This window comes from Lactuca virosa, chromosome 8 (assembly GCF_052849685.1).
Source record: "Lactuca virosa cultivar CGN04683 chromosome 8, Lactuca_virosa_CGN04683_v6, whole genome shotgun sequence".
Taxonomy (NCBI): Eukaryota; Viridiplantae; Streptophyta; class Magnoliopsida; order Asterales; family Asteraceae; genus Lactuca; species Lactuca virosa.
In genome coordinates, this window is record NC_136433.1 from 84,227,085 (window position 1) to 84,249,005 (window position 21,921).

Here is a 21,921-nt window from a genome sequence, read left to right on the forward strand (position 1 = left end):
GAGGTGACAGTCGTTCTCGAGCCACAAAAGGAGAGTGGTGGGAAGAAGAGAAGGTTCTGGAACAAATGAAAGGGCCAGTCGTCGCAAGATCCCTCCAAGAAACAACAGACAGTGGCCGTTCATGCTGCTACTACTCCTGCTGCAGTTCCCGCTACTCCAACAACCCCCAGCCGCTATGCTGGAAACCTACTTATGTGCAACAAGTGCGACTACCATCATCATGGGCAGTGCCGGGAGATGGTGTGCAACAGCTGTGGAAAGAAGGGACATACAGCTCGATTCTGCAAAGCACCAGTCCAACCAACCAATCAGGCTCCTGGAGCGGGCGCTGGTCAAGCTTGTTATGGTTGTGGAGAGGTTGGGCACTTCAAGAGAAATTGCGCCAAAGGCAGCAACAACTGGCAACACAGCGAGGGTGCTAGCTATGGGCCAGGAGGAAGCAGTCGCTGATCCTACTATTGTTACGGGTACGTTCCTCCTTGACAACTCTTGTGCATGCATTCTTTTCGATTCTGGTGCGGAGAGGAGTTATGTTAGTCATCCATTCAAACATCTACTCAAATGTAAATCCCAAACTTTAACTGAAACATTTACCGTCGAGATGGCTAACGGAAAGAAAGAGAGCACTAACGACATATTCATAGGATGTACCCTTACCCTAGACGATCATTCCTTTCCCATCGATCTTATGCCAGTATCCATAAAGAGCTTCGATGTCATAATCGGCATGGATTGGTTGAGCCCCAATCGTGCTGATATCCTTTGCTTCGAAAAAGCTATCCGTCTCAATCTTCCCTCTGGCGAAGCCCTCACTATTTACGGTGATAAACTCAGTTCGAACCTTCGTATCATTTCATGCATCAAAGCCCAGAAGTATCTGCGGAAGGAATGTCATGCATTCCTAGCTCATGTTGTTGACGAAACGCAAAAAGTTAAAGACCTCGAGAGCATCCCCGAAGTCTGCAACTTTCCTGATGTCTTCCCCGAAGATATTCCAGGGATTCCTCCTGAACGCCAAGTCGAGTTTAGTATCGACTTAATCCCCGGAGCCACTCCTATAGCTAAATCTCCCTACCGTTTAGCGTCGGCAGAAATGCAAGAGCTATCCAGCCAGCTCAACGAGCTGATCAGCAAAGGATTCATAAGACCGAGTTCCTCACCCTGGGGAGCCCCGATCTTATTCGTGAAAAAGAAGGATGGATCCTTTCGGATGTACATTGACTACCGTGAACTGAACAAGCTTACCATCAAGAACCGTTATCCCTTACCCAGAATTGACAACCTCTTCGACCAACTTCAGGGAGCTAGTTATTTCTCGAAGATAGACCTTAGATCAGGGTACTATCAGCTACGAGTTCACGAGAATGATGTGCCCAAGACAGCATTCCGAACTCGCTATGGACACTACGAGTTTGTAGTAATGCCCTTCAATCTAACCAACGCACCGGTTGTATTCATGGACCTGATGAATCGGGTGTGCCGCCCTTTCCTAGACATATTCGTGATCGTGTTCATTGACAATATACTTGTCTATTCGCGGAGCGAAGATGATCATAAACAGCACTTGAGACTAGTGCTAGAAACATTAAGGGCAGAGAAACTATATGCGAAGTTCACAAAGTGCGAATTCTGGATCAGGAAGGTAACTTTCCTTAGTCACGTGGTTAGCGAGGAAGGAATACACGTGGACCCTTCCAAAATCAAAGCGATTGAGAATTGGTCAGCACCAAAGGCTCCCACAGAAATCCGCCAATTCTTGGTTCTCGCTGGCTATTATCGCAGATTTATCCAAAACTTCTCCAAAATCACTAAGCCTTTAACCACCCTGACACAGAAAGGTGTAACCTTTAGTTGGGGAGAAAAGCAAGACACTGCGTTTCAAACATTGAAGCAAGCCCTATGCAGCGCACCTATCTTGTCCCTGCCTGAAGGGACGGAAGACTTCGTTGTCTACTGTGATGCATCCAATCAGGGCCTAGACTGTGTGCTCATGCAGCGAGGAAAGGTTATCGCCTATGCCTCGAGAAAGCTGAAAACACACGAAGTCAATTACACAACTCATGATCTAGAGTTGGGAGCAGTGGTCTTCGCGTTAAAGATCTGGAGACATTATCTCTACGGAACCAAGTGCACTGTCTTCACCGACCATAAGAGCTTACAGCATATCTTTGATCAGAAAGAGTTAAACATGAGGCATCGGCGATGGGTAGAGCTGCTCAGTGACTATGAGTGCGAAATACGCTACCATCCCGGCAAGGCCAATGTGGTAGCAGATGCCCTCAGCCGAAAGGAATATTCAGGTCGCAGGGTGAAGGCACTGACAATGACCATCCATTCCCAATTATCCACACAAATCAGAGAGGCTCAGCTGGAAGCCTTAAAACCAGAGAACATGTCGGATGAAGCCCTGATAGGAATGTAAAAGAACTTAGAGATTAAGGGAGACAGAGTTTACTATTTCATGAACCGGATCTGGACCCCAAAGTAAGGCGGGTACAGGAAGGTTGTCATGAACGAGGCTCACAAGACTAGATACTTCGTTCACCCAGGTTCAGATAAAATGTATCTGGATCTCAAGCAACTATATTGGTGGCCGAACATGAAAGCAGAGATCACTACATTCGTGGGCAAGTGCTTGACTTGCGCCAAGGTGAAGGTAGAATATCAAAAGCCCTCAGGTCTACTTCAGCAGCTAGAAATACCTGAGTGGAAGTGGGAGAGGATTACCATGGATTTCATCACTAAGTTACCCAGATCTCCGAGTGGGCACGACGCCATCTGGGTAATTGTCGATCGACTGACTAAATCCGCCCACTTCCTGCCAATCAAAGAAAACTTCAAAATGGAGAGACTCACACGAATATACCTTCGAGAAATAGTTCGCCTTCATGGGGTGCCTGTGTCCATTATCTCCGATCGAGATAGCAGGTTTACCTCGAGATTCTGGCAGTCACTACAGAAGGCCCTTGGAACTAGGTTGGATATGAGCACGACTTATCATCCACAAATAGATAGACAGAGTGAGAGAATAATCCAGACATTAGAAGATATGTTGAGAGCCTGCGTCATCGACTTCGGCATGTCGTGGGACACTCATTTGCCCTTGGTCGAATTTTCCTACAACAACAGCTACCATACCAACATCAAGGTTGCGCCGTTTGAAGCCCTCTATGGTCGTAAGTGCAGATCCCCTCTGTGCTGGGCTGAAGTGGGTGACACGCAGCTAGTCAAAGGTCAAGTCCCCGACAGCACTCTCATGGGTCTTGAAATCATTCGAGAGACGACTGAAAAGATCGTACAAATCCGAGAACGACTAAAGGCATCAAGAGATAGACAAAAGAGCTACGCCGATAAGAGACGAAAACCCTTGCAATTCCAAGTTGGTGATCGTGTCCTTTTGAAGGTCTCACCCTGGAAAGGCATGATATGCTTCGGAAAGCGTGGAAAGCTAAATCCAAGATACATTGGACCATTCAAGATCCTTGCTAGGATCGGTCCCGTAGCATACAAACTCCGGTTACCTCGAGAACTTAGCAACGTACATCCCGTCTTCCACGTGTCGAACCTAAAGAAGTGTCTATCCGATGAGACACTTGTGATTCCCCTCGACGAGATCGAACTAGACGACAGCTTACACTTCGTAGAGGAACCAGTTGAAATCATAGACTGGGAAGTCAAACGAACGAAACAATGTCGCATCCCGATAGTGAAGGTTCGCTGGAATGCCAAGCGGGGACCTGAATTCACTTGGGAGCGTGAGGATTCAATGAAACAGAAGTACCCTCATCTCTTTCCAAGTCCATGATTTGTACCTCTATTCTTGAATTTCGGGACGATATTCCTTCTAACGGGGGGATGATGTGACAATCCGGAACTTCTATCTTGTACATCTAGTCAATTCAATCAATGTTAAACTCATTTCTGTTATCTTTTAGCACTGTTTAAGGGTTCGTTTAAGTGTTCTAAGCTTGAGTACAACCAAGGTTGAGCCTAGGGATGAGTTGTCAAAGTCGCAAACCGGGCCATACACTCCTTTAGGAGGAGTGTGCGGCCGTACACATGGGTGTACGGCCGTACACCCCCTCATGGCCGCACACCCAAGGTGGTGGGTCACCCACCCCTATATATATGGGTAGACCTCCTTCTTTCATTCCTTTCTTCCCTTGGCTGCACATTACTCCTTCTTCTCTCAAGCTTACTCAACCGTTAACCCTCCAAGGCTTCAAAAACGTGAGTATTCCATCCTCTAGCTTGTTATACTTGAAAGACCTCTTGATCTAAGCCTTGATCCATCAAGTTTCATCATGTTCTTCACCCTTTGAAGGAGTACGGCCGCACACCTTCATAAGGTTGGTCGTACACCCCTTAAAGGCTCTCTAAAGTGAGAGTTTGGCCCCTATCTTCTAATTGGACATGACCCTAGCCTTGATTCACCTTAAAGTCGACAACTTTAGCATGAACATGAAGGGTGTACGGCCGTACACCCCTTTGTATGGCCGTACACACACCCTAGGGCCGTAAACCCACTTTGATGATCCTTTTAGGCCTCAAAACTTGCATTACAACTAAGCATGGGACCTAGAACACTCCTTGGATGCTAGTTAGAACCTTGGAAACACCTCAAAAGCACATCTCATCATGAGTGTACGGCCGTACACTCATGGGCCGCACACTCATGGTCGTACACACCCTTAGGGTGGCCGTACACCTCCCTCACTTAATCCCATATGGTTCTAACACTTAGTTCAAGAGTTTCCAAGACCTTAGAGTGGTTTCCTATCATGTCTAGTTGTGAAATACCCTAATTTAACTCCTATATGTGCTATTACATGTTAAATAGGATCCAATTGTGTTCGAGGCTTCACGTGATACTCGGCATCTCATATCGATCTTTCGTACAAACCACTCACTCAAGGTGAGTTCATACCCCTACATTTTCCGAGTTTTTAATGTTTTCAGGGGGAATACAAGCCAAACATAAATGTTTTCATGAAATTTATACAAAAGGATTACAATAAACTTAAAACGGATACAATCGAGACAAACATACAGTTTCTATACTTTTATAAAATATTTAGATATTTTATCCCTTCTGTATTATGCTGAGCATAAGGGAAGTTTTCAACTTACAAGCTTAACCACATGGTTTTCAGATCAACACATGATTTTACATATACATAGACACAAACTATAATAGGTATAGTTTGGGAATTCATACAAGGTTAAACATATACAAACACACAAACTATAATAGGTATAGTTTGGGAATACATACAAGGTTATATATACATACATACAAACTATATTGAGTATAGTTTGGGGATACATACAAGGTTATACATACATACAAACTATATTAGGTATAGTTTGGGAATTCATACAACAGTTTATAAACCTTTCGGTTATTCATAAAAAGGGTTTTCTATACTATTACTTGTAAAGTCGTTAATCTAATTGGAGACACGTCCTTGGGCGCTTACAAACTTAACTAAGTGGAAGACTACCTCTTATGAACTAGAATCTCCTGGAGAGAGAGAGCGTGATTTTTGTGTATAGATCTATACGGGACTGACTATCCCGCACCTTACTGCTAGCTACAGTAGGACCGGCAGGTCTACGGGTGACAAAGTCATAAAGGATACTGGTGCCTGATTCGCGCCATATCAAGTTAATGTATGGTCATAAAGCTCGCAATGTAGATAACAACGATATGTTTACGTAGTAATATACTATACATACTGGTGGTAGCCAGGGTTTTCAAACAGAACATACTATACATACTGGTGGTAGCCAGGGTTTTCAAACAGAACATACTATACATACTGGTGGTAGCCAGGGTTTTCAAACAGTACATACAAAACATACAAGTGATAGTCAAGGTTTTTGAACAAATCATATCAACGAACATATATGTTAGAAAATATTGGATTTTATTGGAAACATACAAACATTTTCATGGATTCATCAACAGGTTTTTATTACAAAAACATGCTTATGAACTCACCAGCTTTATGCTGATACTCTTTTAAAACTGCTTGTATTCTCAGGAAATCAGTAGACAGGTACCTTCTGGAGTTGTGTGAAGTCGGAGCAATTAAAGTCTTGTCTTTATATTTTACTTACACTTTGATGTATTCAAACAAGACTTAAATAACTGTAAATATTTTTTATATATGTATTCAATGTAATGGTTGTGTTACTATGATTGTTATGATACAACTGTTGTGATACTACACATGACGTCCTCCACCCCCGAACGTTTCTGTCGTTCCGGTTTGGGGTGTGACAGTCTGAACTTAAACTGAGGGTTTGGTAGATTTTTTTTCAAAAAGGAAATGTTTTACAAAAGAGTTTTCTGATAAAAGAAAAGGGGTGTGGTGCATGCAATCGACCAAGTTCAAGTATATTTTCCCAAAATACCCATACATGTTTTATGATATGTTTTTATTTGTGAATCTGTTAATCGAATGCTAGTTTAAGGATAAGGATATGCTCGTGATTTGCATGATAGAATGCTAGGAATGATGCCTTTATATGCCTACTGTATGAGCTTGTAGATTTGTATGCTAGTACTGATCAGACAGTGATAGGATGGCCTATTTAGGTTATGCTTGTTCCGATTACTCGATTCTCGAATGGTTCTTGCTTTGTGCTTTTAGGAGTTTCCATTAACTTTAGCTAACTCGTAAGCGAATATGCTAAGTTACATATTGTTGAGACTAAATAAGTTTAGAAGGTTAGGTTTTAACTCTATTGCGCTGCTCTTGTTTGAGTCCAACCGTTGTAGTGTGAGACCTTTCATTCGAAGAATTATCTAGTGTCGGTAATATGTAATTATATTTGTGAGCTAGTTAGAGGATGTTAGGGGAAGTTCCTTTTGCAGCTGATGGCGGGGAGTAGTCTGGTGGTTGCCCTAGGAAAACCTAGGAAGAGACTTAGTATTGGGAGCCTCGTATTGTTGAGGATTATATGTATGGATAAGGGAGTGACTTGGGGGATTCGAAGTGATCCTTGAGGAAAGTATGGATATGTGTGGAAGTTAGTATGGTTCTGTACTACTAAAAGCATAGGATTCGTACTCGAGTCAAGGAAAATTGCGATGATACCAAGAAGCTTGTAGAGTATGGAATCTCTCAATGATTATATATGTATGTTTTGATGGTTTGAATGGTCTATTTTCAGTATGGTGGTCACTCGGGGAAAACCTCGTAGTGGTTCTGGTGCTAGTGAGGGTTCAGGCTCAGGTTCTGGAGTCGGGCAGTTGGATGATCAGATGCGGGAGTTCATTTGGTTAGAGATTACCCACAACATACTCGAGCAGACTCTTGTGACCTTTGGTATGATCAAGGAGGGTATCATGGAGGTTTTAGAGGAGTGTTTCGGCTCATTACGTTCTGATATGGTAGCGATGATGAGATCTCACACTTTAACTTTCCATGAGTTTCGGGCATGTGGGGCGTCAGAGTTCTTCCAGAAGAAGGACCCGGTCGCGAGCAGATGTTGGTTAGTGCATGTCGCTTATGCATTCCACGCTAGCAGTTGTCCCGATGGGGAAAAGGCCAGACTTGCTTCCTATCTTTTGAAAGACAGAGCCCAAGACTGGTGGGAGGAGTTAGGACATGCCTTCGGAGGCGAGGCGATTGAGTCCATGACTTGGGAGGATTTTGTGACGAGATTTCGGTTCGAGTTTGCACCTGTGATTGAGGTCCACAAGTTGGCGGGGGAGTTCCAGGACCTTCGCCAGACTATTAAGACGGTGGCCGAGATCACCGCTATGTTCCGCTAGAGGGCGTTGTTGGTTCCGCAGTATGTGGCAGATGAGGAGATGAAGAAGGCGACATACTATGAGATGTCGAGGAGTAATATCAGGCAATTTGTGAGCCGGTCTAGTTGCAGGACACTGGATGATATGATAGTGAGGCCCATGGAGAGGGATATCGACTTGGAGATGGAAAGGAAGAGGAAGCCGAATCAGGTTCAGGGATCAGAGGGTTCGGTCAAGAGGCCCAAGGTTTTTGATTCGAGATCGAGAGGCCAGCAGAGCCGGAGCCGCTGTGGCAAGTGCAGAAAGACGCACGATGGGGCGTGCAGGGTGGGTGGTTCTTGCTGCTTCAAGTGCGACATGACGGGTCATATTAGCAGGGATTGCACTGCTACCACCACCACCACCCTGACATCTGACCTGATTTGCTTCCATTGCAATCAAAGGGGCCATAAGAAGGCCAATTTCCCGAGTTTGGCAGCAGTTGGACCAGTGGTAGCACCCGCTACAGCGACTCTACGGATTACCGATGGCCGCAGGGGCAAGGCGGATGTGCCTGTTGAGAGGAGCAGGGCTTTTCAACTGACAGCCGAGGAGGCTCGTGCAACACCTAACGTGGTAACGGGTATGTATCTTCTCCTTAAGTCATTTGGCCATGGATTTGAAATCAGGCCAGTACGCGGGGCGTACTCCTGGGTACGTTGAGCGTACTGGGTACAGGCCCTGTTTCCAGATCAATCGTATACGCAGGGCATACGAGCCTGGTACGTCGAGCGTATGCTAATCTGTGGGTTGAATGAGTTGTGGGCTTGGGTTATTTAAGCTATGTTTCGATTGGGCTTGGACCCTTAACTTTTTGGATCATTTCTAGACTTTGGGCCTTCTTAGATTGGGCCATATTGGGCTTTGGCTGCCATTCAGAAATTTGGGCTTTTGGAGCAAATGGGTTGGGCCTTGGTTTGGGCCAAGTAGGAAAAGGGTAAAATGGTCTTTTACCCTAGATGTTGGACAAGTGATCTAGATTCTTGATTATGGGTTAAGACCTAATTATTAATTAGGTATTATTGATGATGTTAACGTGAGGATTTTTCCGAATCAGCAGTCCGAGCTTTTATCCAAGATATTCAGCAGCTTGAGGTGAGTTTCCTCAATGTGTTTGGCGGGTCGAAGGCACCAATGACGACCCATGGTTTATTATGATTAGGATGCTAGTTATCTATGTGACTCTGCATGTATGATATCTAATATGTATATCGGGCGGGGCCCGATGCCAGGCGGGGTCTGATGACTGTCTTGTATGCTATTTATCTTTATGATTCTTCCATGTTTATGTGTTTGTATGTATACCGGGTGGGGCCCGATGTCGGGCGGGGCCCATTATTTACTGACAGATCTATTATGAGCGGGCCCGATGTATGGCGAGGCCCATTATGTGTTTGATATATATTGTATGTGGTATTTTAGGGAACTCACTAAGGTTCGTGCTTAAGGTTTTCTGTTTATGTTTCAGGTACTTCCGAATTGAGAGGGAAGAGCTCGGGGTGATCGCATCACACACGCCATGATTGTTCTGCATTTTATTTGACTCTGATGTAACTGGATGATTTTGACATACTTTGATTTCATTATGGTTTTTATGAAAATGTTTTGGATGATGGTTTAATTATTATAAAAACAAAAATTTTTGCGACGTTACACAAGATCTGAAAGCTTCTTGTGTGATTATGCATATAGTCTTTCAATAATGCATCTTTATCTTTATCATGTAATATATCAAACAATAAGGTTAGGAAGTTGATTTTCTACCCTATGCATTATACCACAAAAATGAAGATTAGTGGAGACAGAAAATCACCATATTAACCCTCTGTCTAGAGCATGCAGAATATAAAAAACAAATAAAGTCATGGAGTACCTATTTCCTTGATGCATCTAACAGGCTAATAGAAAGACTGGTAGCCAAAAATTACTACTATTTATTTGTTTATTATAACATCCTACATTCATTTCTTTCTATTACAACTTTGTAATTTCAACTTTTTTCTTATTAGGGCATTGTACTTTGAAAATATACCAAAAACTATAACAGTCTACTTTTTAAATTTTCTTTCATATTAGGGCCTAGTAATTTTAAAAAATCCACCAAACTATAGCAGTGAAAAATGAAAATGAAATGAAAGTACATTACCATTTCTTGCATTTAACCAGTTGGACTTTGATGAGTCCCAAGTCTGCAAGGTCTTTAATTGTTATCCTTTGTATTTCATCTAAAGTGTTCATATTATAAGATAAGAATGGGGGGATTATAATTCGTATCCTTACTCGAAGAACTTGAACAGAAGGCCTCCATGGGTGGCAAAGAATGGAGCAAGCACAAGAGACTCAACAGCCATGAGCTTGATGAGGATGTTTAGTGATGGTCTTGATGTGTCCTTTAAAGGATCCCCAACAATGTCTTCAATCACAGCCGCCTTGTGTGCATCAGACCCTTTTGGTCCAAGAGACTTTGCATGGTCAGAAACCCCAACATAACATTAAGCAAATTAAGACATTATATTTTAATAGTAAACAACAAATATAGGATGCTATAAATGCCTAAATTGCCATACCTCGATATATTTCTTAGCATTGTCCCAAGCACCACCCATGTTCAATGCAGAGATAGCAATCTGTATCATAAAAAAAAAGTAAGCCAAAGTACAATGTTGTAATAGGAAGAAATAGAAGTAAACATAATTCATCACAAAACAAAAAATTTTATTCAGTTCAAAGAAAATAATCAAAGTTGTTATAAGCAATGATGGAAAAGTGAAGAAATTTTAGGTGTTACAAGAAAAATTACCTCGACTAAAACAGACATTTAATCAACAAATATTAGACCTGTAAGCCCTGAAGCATTCCCATGCATAACTGCAGAGAAGCACTTACATTTTTCCAAGAGGCTAATTATCCTTCCTGTCATACAACCGAAAGTAAAGTAAATAAAAATAAAGCACAATGACACAAAAATTGAAACAAGAGTGAAGTGTGTCATACCTTAGTGTTGAAAGTTGAACTGTTATTGGCTTTAGCCAAGTTAACTACTTCTAGCTCCATCATATGCATGCACTCTGTTTCTAAATCATTTAAAAGATTTAGTGACAAATAAATTCACTAACATACAAAAGTTTAAGTCCATCATTAACCTTGCATTCAAAGTTTCCTGGATCGCCATTATTGGAATTGTTAGGGTTTGAACAAGATAGGCATTGGGGTGACCTGTTTGGCACTTGCCCAAACCCAGCAGGCATCTCTCTCAATAAAAATGCTCAATTACCTGTAAGCCCACCAATTAATTATCAAACTTCAAACAAAAAGCAAGAAGAAAGCTAAACAAAATACCATAGAAACTCTTCATGAAACTTTCATGGTACAACCAAATCGAAGTAGCTAAGCTTTCTTACATCATACATCCACCAATTGCAACGACAAATCACAATCCCACAGATCAATCAATAAATTAAATGAGTAGGTAAAACACTAAAGTACTATAAACATCAATCCAACAAAACCATACCTTTTAGGGTTTCAGGAGCAAAAAAATCAATAGAAAATGGTTCATTACTTGTTACGAATTCGGAAAAACTAAACATGATGGTGAATTTATGAAAAATTGGTTCCATTCATGGAAGAAACAACACAAACATCAATCAAGATCAGGAAAAAATCATTAAAACTACAGAGGGTCGGGGAAATAACTCACCGTATAGATCTTCGAAGAAATACAGCGACCGAAGAATGCTATGCACCGAGAAATCAATATTCCTTACTTGAGGTGTAGAATCAGAGGAAGATTCCAAGTTCCATGCGATGATTGTTAAAGGAAATAACTTTATAAGAAAGCGGAGAGTCGCTTCCTTTTTTGGCGTTGAATTGTGGTAGGGCAATCTGATGAGAAGCGATTGTTTGAGAGGGAGAAAGGCTTGAATCGTTTCACCACCGGTTGATCACCACCAAAAACCCTCGCGCGTACTGGGTTGAGAGAAAACGAGAGAAACGGAAGCTTAGAAGAAAATAAAACCCTAGCATGTGCTAGAGAGAAGGGATGTGGCGATGGCTTAGGGTTTGCAGAGAGAAGGGAGGGAGAGAATGAAGGGAGATCTAGAGGAGAGAATGCAGAAGTGGGTACTTCAAAATTTTAGAATTTTAGAAGATTTCATTTTCCCCCTTTAAAAACACGTGTTTAAGTAAAAAATTATAAAACGACATTTGTAGAGGACACACATTTAACATAAGCGCCCTCCATGTTTGTAATTTTTTTTGGACATTAATTTTAGGTCACGCATAAATGTGTGTCCTCTATCCTTCAAATTTTGGAAAACTGACAATATTTTAGGACACGCAAAAAATGCATATCGTAAATCAGTGCGTGTCATTGTTCGCGTGTCACTAAAGGCTTGTTTTCTAGTAGTGGATGGTGAAGTGTTCAAGTACATTTGTTGAGTTACATGATATCTAGATGCTAATGATTCAGATGTGGTGTTTCTCAAGAGTAGGCGACTAAGGGGTTATTTGTTTACCTCTTAATTGAAAATTTAAGAGGTAATCTCTTAAAAATTAAGATATCAAGTGTTTGGTAGCCTCTTATTTTTTGTCTCTTAAATTAAAAAAAGCCTCTTAATTTCTCAGACTTGAGGTTGTATCTGAAAAGAATAAGTCACGCGTGTTTCCGATTTTGCCCAAAAACGTATTCCTTCTTCTCTATTCTATTTCACGAGACGACCTCTTTCTCCCTCCTAACCATCTCCGACAACCTGCTACCCTCCGCCATTGCTCTAGCCACCGACCAGTCACCGCCTCCACCTCCGCCAGAGTTGTCGCCTGCGCCGCCCTCCATCCACCTCAAACTCATCGACATACATCAGGTAATGGCTCTCTGAAACGATTACCTCTCTGAAACCTATTTGTGTATCTAAAAATCGATTATAGGGTTAATTTCTGAAACCAATTTCTGAAATCGATTTCTAGGGTTTATTTGTGAAACCTATTTGTACATCAAGTAATGTTCGTTTGCAGATTTGAAGTTACTGTGATGCTTTTCCGGTATTGATCTTTTTGCTTTTCGTTTGATGTTGATGTATTGAAGATTTGAAGTTAGCTCTATTAATTATTACAGGTAGATTTGTGTTCGTTTGTAGTTTGATCAGTTTTTTCTCATAAACTTTATTAGTTCTCCTAGATTTGAAGTTAGAAGCTAGTTATCCATGTTTATTCATCGTTACCATCATTGCTCTTGTTATTAAAGGAAGATAATCCACTTCCAAGAGCAATCAACAGTTGAAAAGATATAAGGACTATACTACAATGACTTCAAATGATAATGGTGGAGTTGAAGAAGAGAAATCAAACTGATGTAGAGTTAAACCTATTGTGAATCTTCGTTAACATTTTTGCTTCTGGTGTATATTTGAAGGTGATGGGGATATCACTCATTTGGAACACACAGAAACATGGTTGTATACATGTAATGTGTTCTATATAAGCATATAGTTCATGTTGTTTTTGTAAGCTTGTTTAAGAGGGTGTTTAGAGCAATATGCTTTTATTGATTTCATTACTATAAAATCATAGTTTCACTGCTTCATATTAGAACATTGTATTTTGAAAAATCTATTTCGTTATAGCAATGTCATCCAAAACAAAGCAATTTTGATTGCTATAATTGGATAGATTTGTGTCTAAATTTGATTTATGTTTACTTTGTATTTTGTATGGTGTTTGTATATATTTTTTATAATTATTCAAGAATTTCGTTTGTTATTTTATAAACAAAAACATTGAATTCAACAAAAAGTAATACAGAAGAGTAAAATTGTCATTTTTATAATTCAGCACAACAATTAAGAGGTTTCAACCAAACAGCATGTTAAAAATTCAGATCTTAAAAGTTCAGACCCTCTTAGAAATTCAGATCTCTGAAAAATTCAGATCTTAAAAATTCAGATCCTTGCAATATTTTAGGACACACAAAAAATGCATATCGTAAATCAGTTTGTGTCATTGTTTGCGTGTCATTAAAGGACTGTTTTCTAGTAGTGGATGGTGAAGTGTTCAAGTACATTTGTTGAGTTACATGATATCTAGATGCAAATGATTCGGATGTGGTGTTTCTCAAGAGTAGGCGACTAACACTATAATATTTGGAAGATAATACGGAGATAAATGTAATCACATCCATCTGAGCTAAATAACAATCCTGAGCTTTGACATCAATGGTGATAAGGAAAAGAAATTGAATTTGTTCAATAGTGATGGGGAAAAGAAGTCGAATTTGTTTGATTGCTTGCATAACATGGTGTAGTATACGTCGTGAGGTCCAAGTCGCCTTGGACGCATCGAAAGTAGGAGGTAAATACATTGTTAGCATGAGAATGTGACCCTTTCCCCAAATATGAAAAACTCGTTTTCTTTGTTGTAGGGTAGTTTACAAAGGACTATATGTTTGCTACATATGCCAGTTAGGGATTCATATTTAAGTAGGATGTTTCTGTAGAGGAAACGTTTTTTATTTCACTAACTCATGTAATATGGGGACGGATGTAGTGAACATGGACAATTACTTTTGGATTTTTTTTTACTCCTTTGCATATAGACAAATGGGAATTGAACTTATGGGTATCGACAATTGGGAAGATAGTATACAGGGATAATTTATGTCTTTATGTTTTTATTAAGCTGGGTGTGGTCCTACATGCAGTTCCTTTAATGCTTTTAATTGCCAACTTGTCGATAATCCTAATATTATAAAACATTTATATATTTTTATTTTAATATTATATTTAATAGATCAAATAAATTATTATATTAAATTATTATAATCTAAATATATTTATCCATTCAAAAAACATTTAGCTTATATTTTATTCATATCTTTTACCAAATTTTACATTATAAAATAAATTACTCTAAATACAATGATATAAATATAGACATACAGCTTAATAAAAATATAAAGACATAAGCACAACATACTTCGATCCAATTACAATTAACTAATAGAAAATATAAATAATATTAGAACAATTTTCATTTAAAAGCATGTCAAGATTGTTTGTAATTAAAAGTTTCTTTGTTGCTAGATGCTAGGGTTATTGACTTAAAATGGTAATGTATTTTGTCGTATTCATACTTTAGTCACTAAACTATTTTTTGTACTCGATTTACCATTACAGTTATCAAAAACTACCATTATGACCAATTGTTGTACGCTTATACTTGTACGTTATGTTGGTTACGTTGCTTATTTGGGAAAAATAGATTAAATATTAATTGTATGGATATTACTTGGATGGTGTTAATGACTTGTGAGGGGTAATGTATTATGCCACGTGTACATATTAAGTCACTAAATTATTTTTGTAAATGATTTATCATTAAACTCACTTCAGTTGTTCAAAAACTACAATTATGACAACACATTTTAAGTAATTGTTGATTTGAAATTTACATGTTTGAGATGGATCTAATACATAATTATGGACTTATATTTCGAGTTTAAGCCATCTAACCTGCATCTTTTGTACCCCAAATTTGAGTGAACAAGGTTACAACAATGTCATCTTCTTTTACATTCAACAACTCAAACAGGAAGAAGGAACGAGTAGATCGAAATTCCATGTCGCTTACCCTCTCCAATCTTAACATGTTGGATTGCAGATAACCTCAGAAAAAGGTTTAGGGTGTGCCCTAACTCTACGGTAAGTGGTTTCACATTCTATTTTTGTTTATTTTCTCGAATTAGACTTTCCTCTTTAACCTTTGATATTTGTTTTTGAAGATTCCAAATAAAAAAAATGTTTTTTTAAGTATGCGTTGATCCATAACCTACAAATAAACAATATCTCGTTTATAAAACCATTTACCTATATATAAGTTTATCCATAACCTAGAAATTAATGGTATCTCATTTGCACAAGAGATTTAGGTTACATGACTTATACACTAAATATAAGTTTATTATATATTATATGCATTTCAACCACATAGATGTCCAATCAACATGTATCTATATTATTCGGCTTACACACTAAATATAAGTTTGACATTATATATTAAATCGATTTCAATCACAAAAATGTCAAATCAACATGTTTCTACATTATTTGGTCATAATAGTAGTTTTTTTTTTTTTAAATAATTGAGAGATTTTATTGGTAAATCATGTACAAAAAATAGTTTAGTGACTAAAAATATACACAATAAATAGTACATTATCCGTCCAAGTGGTTAACCTTATCCATATAATTTTTAAGTAGTTAACATTTAATCTTTTTTTCACATAAACAATGTAACGAGACATAAACTATAATACTCGGTCATTATCATAGTTTTTGAACAATCGGGGAGAGTTCAATAGTAAATTGTGTATATTTAGTGACTAAATATGTACACATGTATAAAATATAACACTCTCAAGTCATCAACTCGTCATACTACATATCCATTTTTAGTAATTTGATTGTCGATTTTGTTTTCAAATGTAATTATATTTAATTATGAATAGTTATATTCATGTTAGTATCTCATTATATTATAATTAACTATAACTAATTAAAATATTTGCTAAAAGTATAATAATTATTATTGATGTGGACGTTGATACCACTTTAAAAGAGTGTTGACATTGTCATTTGTCATTTGTCATGATAGATGCTATTATGAAAGTTGATGTGATAGTTTAAACTTTAAAGTCTATTGACATTATTTTGGTATAGATGGCCTTAAAGGCAACCTTGGTAATTCTAGGTTGGTGTTAAATGAGTCTCTTTGAGGGGACATATGTGTGTGGGACAGGGATTCATTTAAGATCACCCTAATCTCATTGTCTTTTTTGGTTAAGTCTTCTTACCAAACACTTGTTAGAAAATAAAATCATAATTTATTTTATACATATAAAAGGATTCTCAGAACGAAATATTTGTATTAAATGTTTTCTACTTGGGCTAAAATTTCCCAATACAATTAAACAAATCTAAAAAAGGAATAAATGTATATATTCTAATATAAAATAAACTATAATTAGATAAATAACAAATTCTTCGTATTTTTTGGAATATTCAGTTCTCAATTCTGTAACGAAAACCAATCCAAAATTTTGAATCATAAAGCCCGATCCAAATTATCAAATTGTCCAATTCATTGTTTATCAAAGCAACATGTGCCATTTTGAAAGCAACACAACACAATGTTCATACATTATAATTTATTAAAACAAATACATATGCTATCATTAAAAAATTACAAAACTTACAAATTACTAATTCTCCCTTTATTAAAAAGAAGGAAGCCCAACAATCAACCTAAATTTCTCATAAGACACCCAAAACACAAATTGCCAAGGCCCTAACCTAGCCCAAGTAGGAAAAAACCCTTTCCACAAAGCTCTAATCCCTTCAAATCTAACAGTCTTCACAACACAATCATAAGAATTCCTATACTTAAACTTACCTTCTTTGCTAATCCCTTGATTCATCATTCTAGTTTTCACAACATCTGCAGGGCAACTTATGGTGGTGGCTGTAAGGCCAGACAATCATGGAGGCTAAAGTATGGGCGTAAATGTTGTCATTAGCAATTTTATTGTGAATTATGAATGTTTTTGCGTGATCATAACATGCTAATTCTCCCATGTTTACTAAAAATGCTCTTTGGATATTGGGGAATACGCCTCTCCATAGTCCGAAAAAGCCTTCGGTGTTTATGATTTTGTGTAAGGCGTTGAGTGGGGTTGTGTATCTGCGGTTGACTTTTTGACCATCTGCTTGCATTCTGACTTTGACCAGGTCAGCTGGGCTAGCTACTACCTGCACTATTATGGTGAAGAACAGGAGTGTAAAAATCAAATTGAAGACACTTGTCTTTGTATATTTCAAATGAAGAGTATTCTAGAGTATGAAGGAAAATGAAAAGGGATTGTTATGATCTTATTAGGTGCCTTAAAATGGCTGTTTCTTCTGAACCTGATGAAACCCTAAAAAAATAGTTCCACTTGGGTAACTCCAGATTTCACCTCTTCAGATTCTGATCCTTAATACTCTCAACACATTTGAAGTGTTATGTGAATTGTTGCTTTTTTTGTTTATTATCTGTAGTTTATTTGCACTGGCAAGTATAGCTTAAGAATCGAAGAGGCAAAAAAGATTGAAGAAAAGCGATGATGCCATATATGAATAAAAACAGATATTAACAAGAAAAATCACATTTTTGTTTCAGATTATTGTCTGGGATGTTCTTTTGAAGAAAAAACCCTACAATCAGAAATGATAGTAGCAGCTAATAAACTATCTCTTGCATTTAGCCCTATAATCAACTGACTAAAAGTAAAATTATAGGGTTTCGAGATCTATTACCTGAGCAATAACGCCGGAAAATCCTCCGATGAGTGCCTTACTTGGTAGAGAAAGAGACTGATTATCATCAGTGAGGAAAGCGTGACGCAATTGTTCATAACCAACGGTTCGAATCGGTGTATAGAAAATGTGTCTAATAAGCGCAGGTGATAAGCCTTTGTACAGTCCTGTTACGCCTTCATTGCGAACGATGTCGGCGGCGACCTGAAATGCTGAGACTCGGCGAGTCGTTGAGATGGATATGCCGTGTAATTGAAGCCTCGTCTTGGTTATATCGATGGGGAAGGTGGTGGTTTCCGCCACCATTGCAGATAGCGACGCCAGTGCAATCTTGTTGACGGCGTTGGATCTCGGCTGGCTTTGTTGCTGAGCCATCAAAATTGCAGAGGCTCAGATTAATCCCCTACGCTGTTAGCCTGTTATAATAGCTAACTCGGTCCAAGGGCTTTGTTGTAGGGATTATTAAGTTGAAATATTATATTTTTTATTGAAAAAAACGAAAAATTAAATGATTATTTTGATATTTTTACTAATGTTTTAAAAATCCTTTCGAATCGACCGGTCAAACCGTTTTGGATCGGGAACCAATGAAGGGAACAATTACCATGTTATAATTTGATTTTTCGCATGACATCCAGCAATTACATTCCAGTTTACATATAAGATAAAAAGTGGGTCGTTTACATGTACATGGACTATCTAAATGGACTATACTAAATAATAAATTGGGCTACATATACAAACACACAACATAGCAATAATATGGGTAACAATGCTATACAGGATATACTAAATAATAAATTGGACTATCTATTGCAAGTTGTGTTCTTCACATGAGTGGAGGAAGGGCAAGAAGAAGATGAGTTTTCGGTTGTGGTGTGGGACACCGAGTTTGAAGGTGTGTCGAGATGTCGGGAAGGATGAGACGAATTATTAAAAATGTTTTGGGTGTCATCGGGAGTAAGAAAATCATAGTTGGTAAAGGTATATGTGTCATGGAACCAAAAGGAAATACGGATTCGTCAAAGACAACATGTTGGGAGATAATGATTTGTTTTGTATGAAGATTAAGGCAACGATACCCTTTATGATCAAAAGGATAACCATGCATGGGATTAATCGAAGTTGTAGTTTGTGATTGTTATGGGGGTAACAAAAACAACCAAACACACGAATATGAGAATATGAAGATTTTTTATGGGAAAGTTTGTGATAGGGTGTATCATTTTTTTAGAGTAGATGATGGTAGGATGTTGTATTTGGATTTCTAAAAAGAAATATAATCCATATGTCTCATTAGCGCGATACAAGGCGCGTCTTGTAGCTAACGGTCGCAGTTGGATACTCGATATTGATTGTGATGAGACCTTCAGCCCGTTTGTTAAACGGCCTACCATTAGGGCTATTTCAGTTTGACTATTTCTCATCATTGGCTTGTTCATTAGTTTATTTTATAATGTGTTTCTTTACGACCATCTTCAGGAGACCATATACATGCATCAATCTCCAGGTTTCCGCAACTCTTGAGCTCATGATCATGTATGCTTGCTTCGAATGTCTTTCTATGGCCTTAAGCATGCACCTAGGGCTTGGTATCACATGTTTGTATAGTTTATCACACGGTTTGGTTTCATCAACAACATATCTGATTCCTTATTATTTAGAGTTTTCCATGACCGGACATCACATATGTTGTTCGACAAATGTGTTTATTCATGCACGATCCCAGAGAACCCCACTTCACGGCTCTCAATCACATTCTCATATACATTCATGGTACTCTTGAGCATTGTCTATAACTATATGTTACACCCTCTTATGGTCTTGTTACTTATTTTGACACTGATTGGCCCCCCCAGCACAATTACTAGATGATCTACATCATGTTATTATGTATTTATTGGTCAAAACCTACTCTCATGGTCATCTAAGAGACAATGTACTATATCTCAGCCGAGTCCCAAAATTGAGTATCGGGGTGTGGAAAATGCCTCTGTTGAGACTAGCTAGCTTCGCAACTTACTACGCGAGCTTTAATATTTGCCTATTTCTGCTACTCTATTTATTTTGATAATATTAGTGTTGTTTGTTAGGAAAATATACGAGTGAAGAAAATTGTAGACGTATTGTTGTGGTTTTGTGTTTAACATAGTGTCCTTAAAACAAATTCTCTTGGTGTAGATGTTTGTTTCCCAGGATATAACAACAGTAAGTGATTATTGAAGATTACCCGAACCTTTACTTAGCCGAAAATACCTTGGTTGCAACAAGAAGAAAAAACAGAAGTAGAATCGATAGAGAGGAAGAAATGATTGGTTCATCTGGTGTGTCAGAGACCAGATGACTCTATTTATAGGCCCAGACTTGTAGATGGCGAAAACTAAAGAGCATAACTAATTACAAAATCTGTAATTAATGGTCTTTAATACGGATTTGTAACTGATAACTAAAAAGAAAATAATTGCAAAAGGTCTTTGAACTTTTCTGATCGACCGACGGTCCATTTTAATTCTCTCCATAAAACCAATTTGAAAATTCAAAGCCTCTCCAAAATTACGGCCATTTTCGTACTCTCCATTTAATCAAATTGAAAATTCAAACCGAACCATACCCTTTTTATTCTCTTCTACAAATTTGAGGCTTTGATTTTCCTATTTTTTTTTTCAAAATCCCATTTCAAGCCAAAAAGGATAAAGATTAATTGATTTAAATCAGAAGGAAACTCCATGAATCCATTAGACCATTACAAAAGCTATTTCTCTCTAAACCCATAGAATCGGCCACTGCTATGTTGTTGTTGTCTTTGCACCACCTCCCTGCTTCACCACCCCTCCATTTGAAAAATGTAAGATCAAAAACGCAAATCATACAACCAAGAGTTGATGTCTTAATCCAAGTGATGGGTTGAAAGAACATGCATCATATGAGTTTATGGGAATGTCTAAAAGAAAGAATATGTGCCACAAGTTCTCTAGTTAACCTAGTATCAAGTTCGCCTTTTTTTTTTCTCTAGATTTTTTGAAGCATATGTATTTGTGTTGTTTGGAACTTGGTAGTGTTACTAAATTTTTGCTAGAGTTGGATTGGTGTCCGAAATAAATGAGTTTGAAATGAAGTCCGAAATAGATTCGAAATGTTATTTATAGGGGACCACATTACCGGGTTGGATCTTATCCCCATTTACCGATTATGAAATACGGGTTCGGAATAGGTCATTCCGGACATAATGATAACTAGGAAAAGGCCCGTGCTTTGCACGGGTCATTCTTTTTAGAAAAAAATGAAAGGTAGAAGAATATGTTTGACGGAAATTCCAAAGAATAAAAAAAAATAAAGGATAGAAGAATACGGTAGACGAAAATGATAAAGAATAAAGAAAAATGGTTGTAAAAAAGTAAAAGTGAAAGTTTAGTGGCAAAAATATAAAGAAGTAAAAATAAAGTGGCAAAATTATAAAAATAAAAAGTTTGTTGAAATTTTAATGGCAAAATTATAAAGAAGTAAAATAAAATGGTCAAACTATGAAGATGAGAAGTTTCAACACTAAAATGTAGAAAAGATGTGGCAAAAGTCCTAAAATGTAGAAAAGATGTGGCAAAAGTCAGAAATAGAAAAGAATACTGTTGTTTTCCTCCATGCGCTTTAATATATATAGTTAATTTTACAAAAATAAAAAATTTATGGTTATTTTTTTACAAAATAAAGTTATTATAAAGTGCTCAATTTCTCTATACTATGCCATTTTCTTTAAAATTAAGGGAATATGACTTA

At 38.0% G+C, this 21,921-nt stretch overlaps 1 protein-coding gene across 1 annotated transcript; it reads right to left on the reverse strand.

The window, feature by feature from the left end:
• Positions 1–16,959: 16,959 nt before the first annotated feature.
• On the reverse strand, positions 16,960–18,583 carry UCP3 (Mitochondrial substrate carrier family protein). The gene is given in 3 exon segments (XM_079063316.1): positions 16,960–17,333; positions 17,335–17,604; positions 18,151–18,583. Coding segments are annotated over 3 exon segments (906 nt in total). The 5' UTR covers positions 18,526–18,583; the 3' UTR covers positions 16,960–17,072.
• Between the last annotated feature and the right edge of the window lie 3,338 nt (positions 18,584–21,921).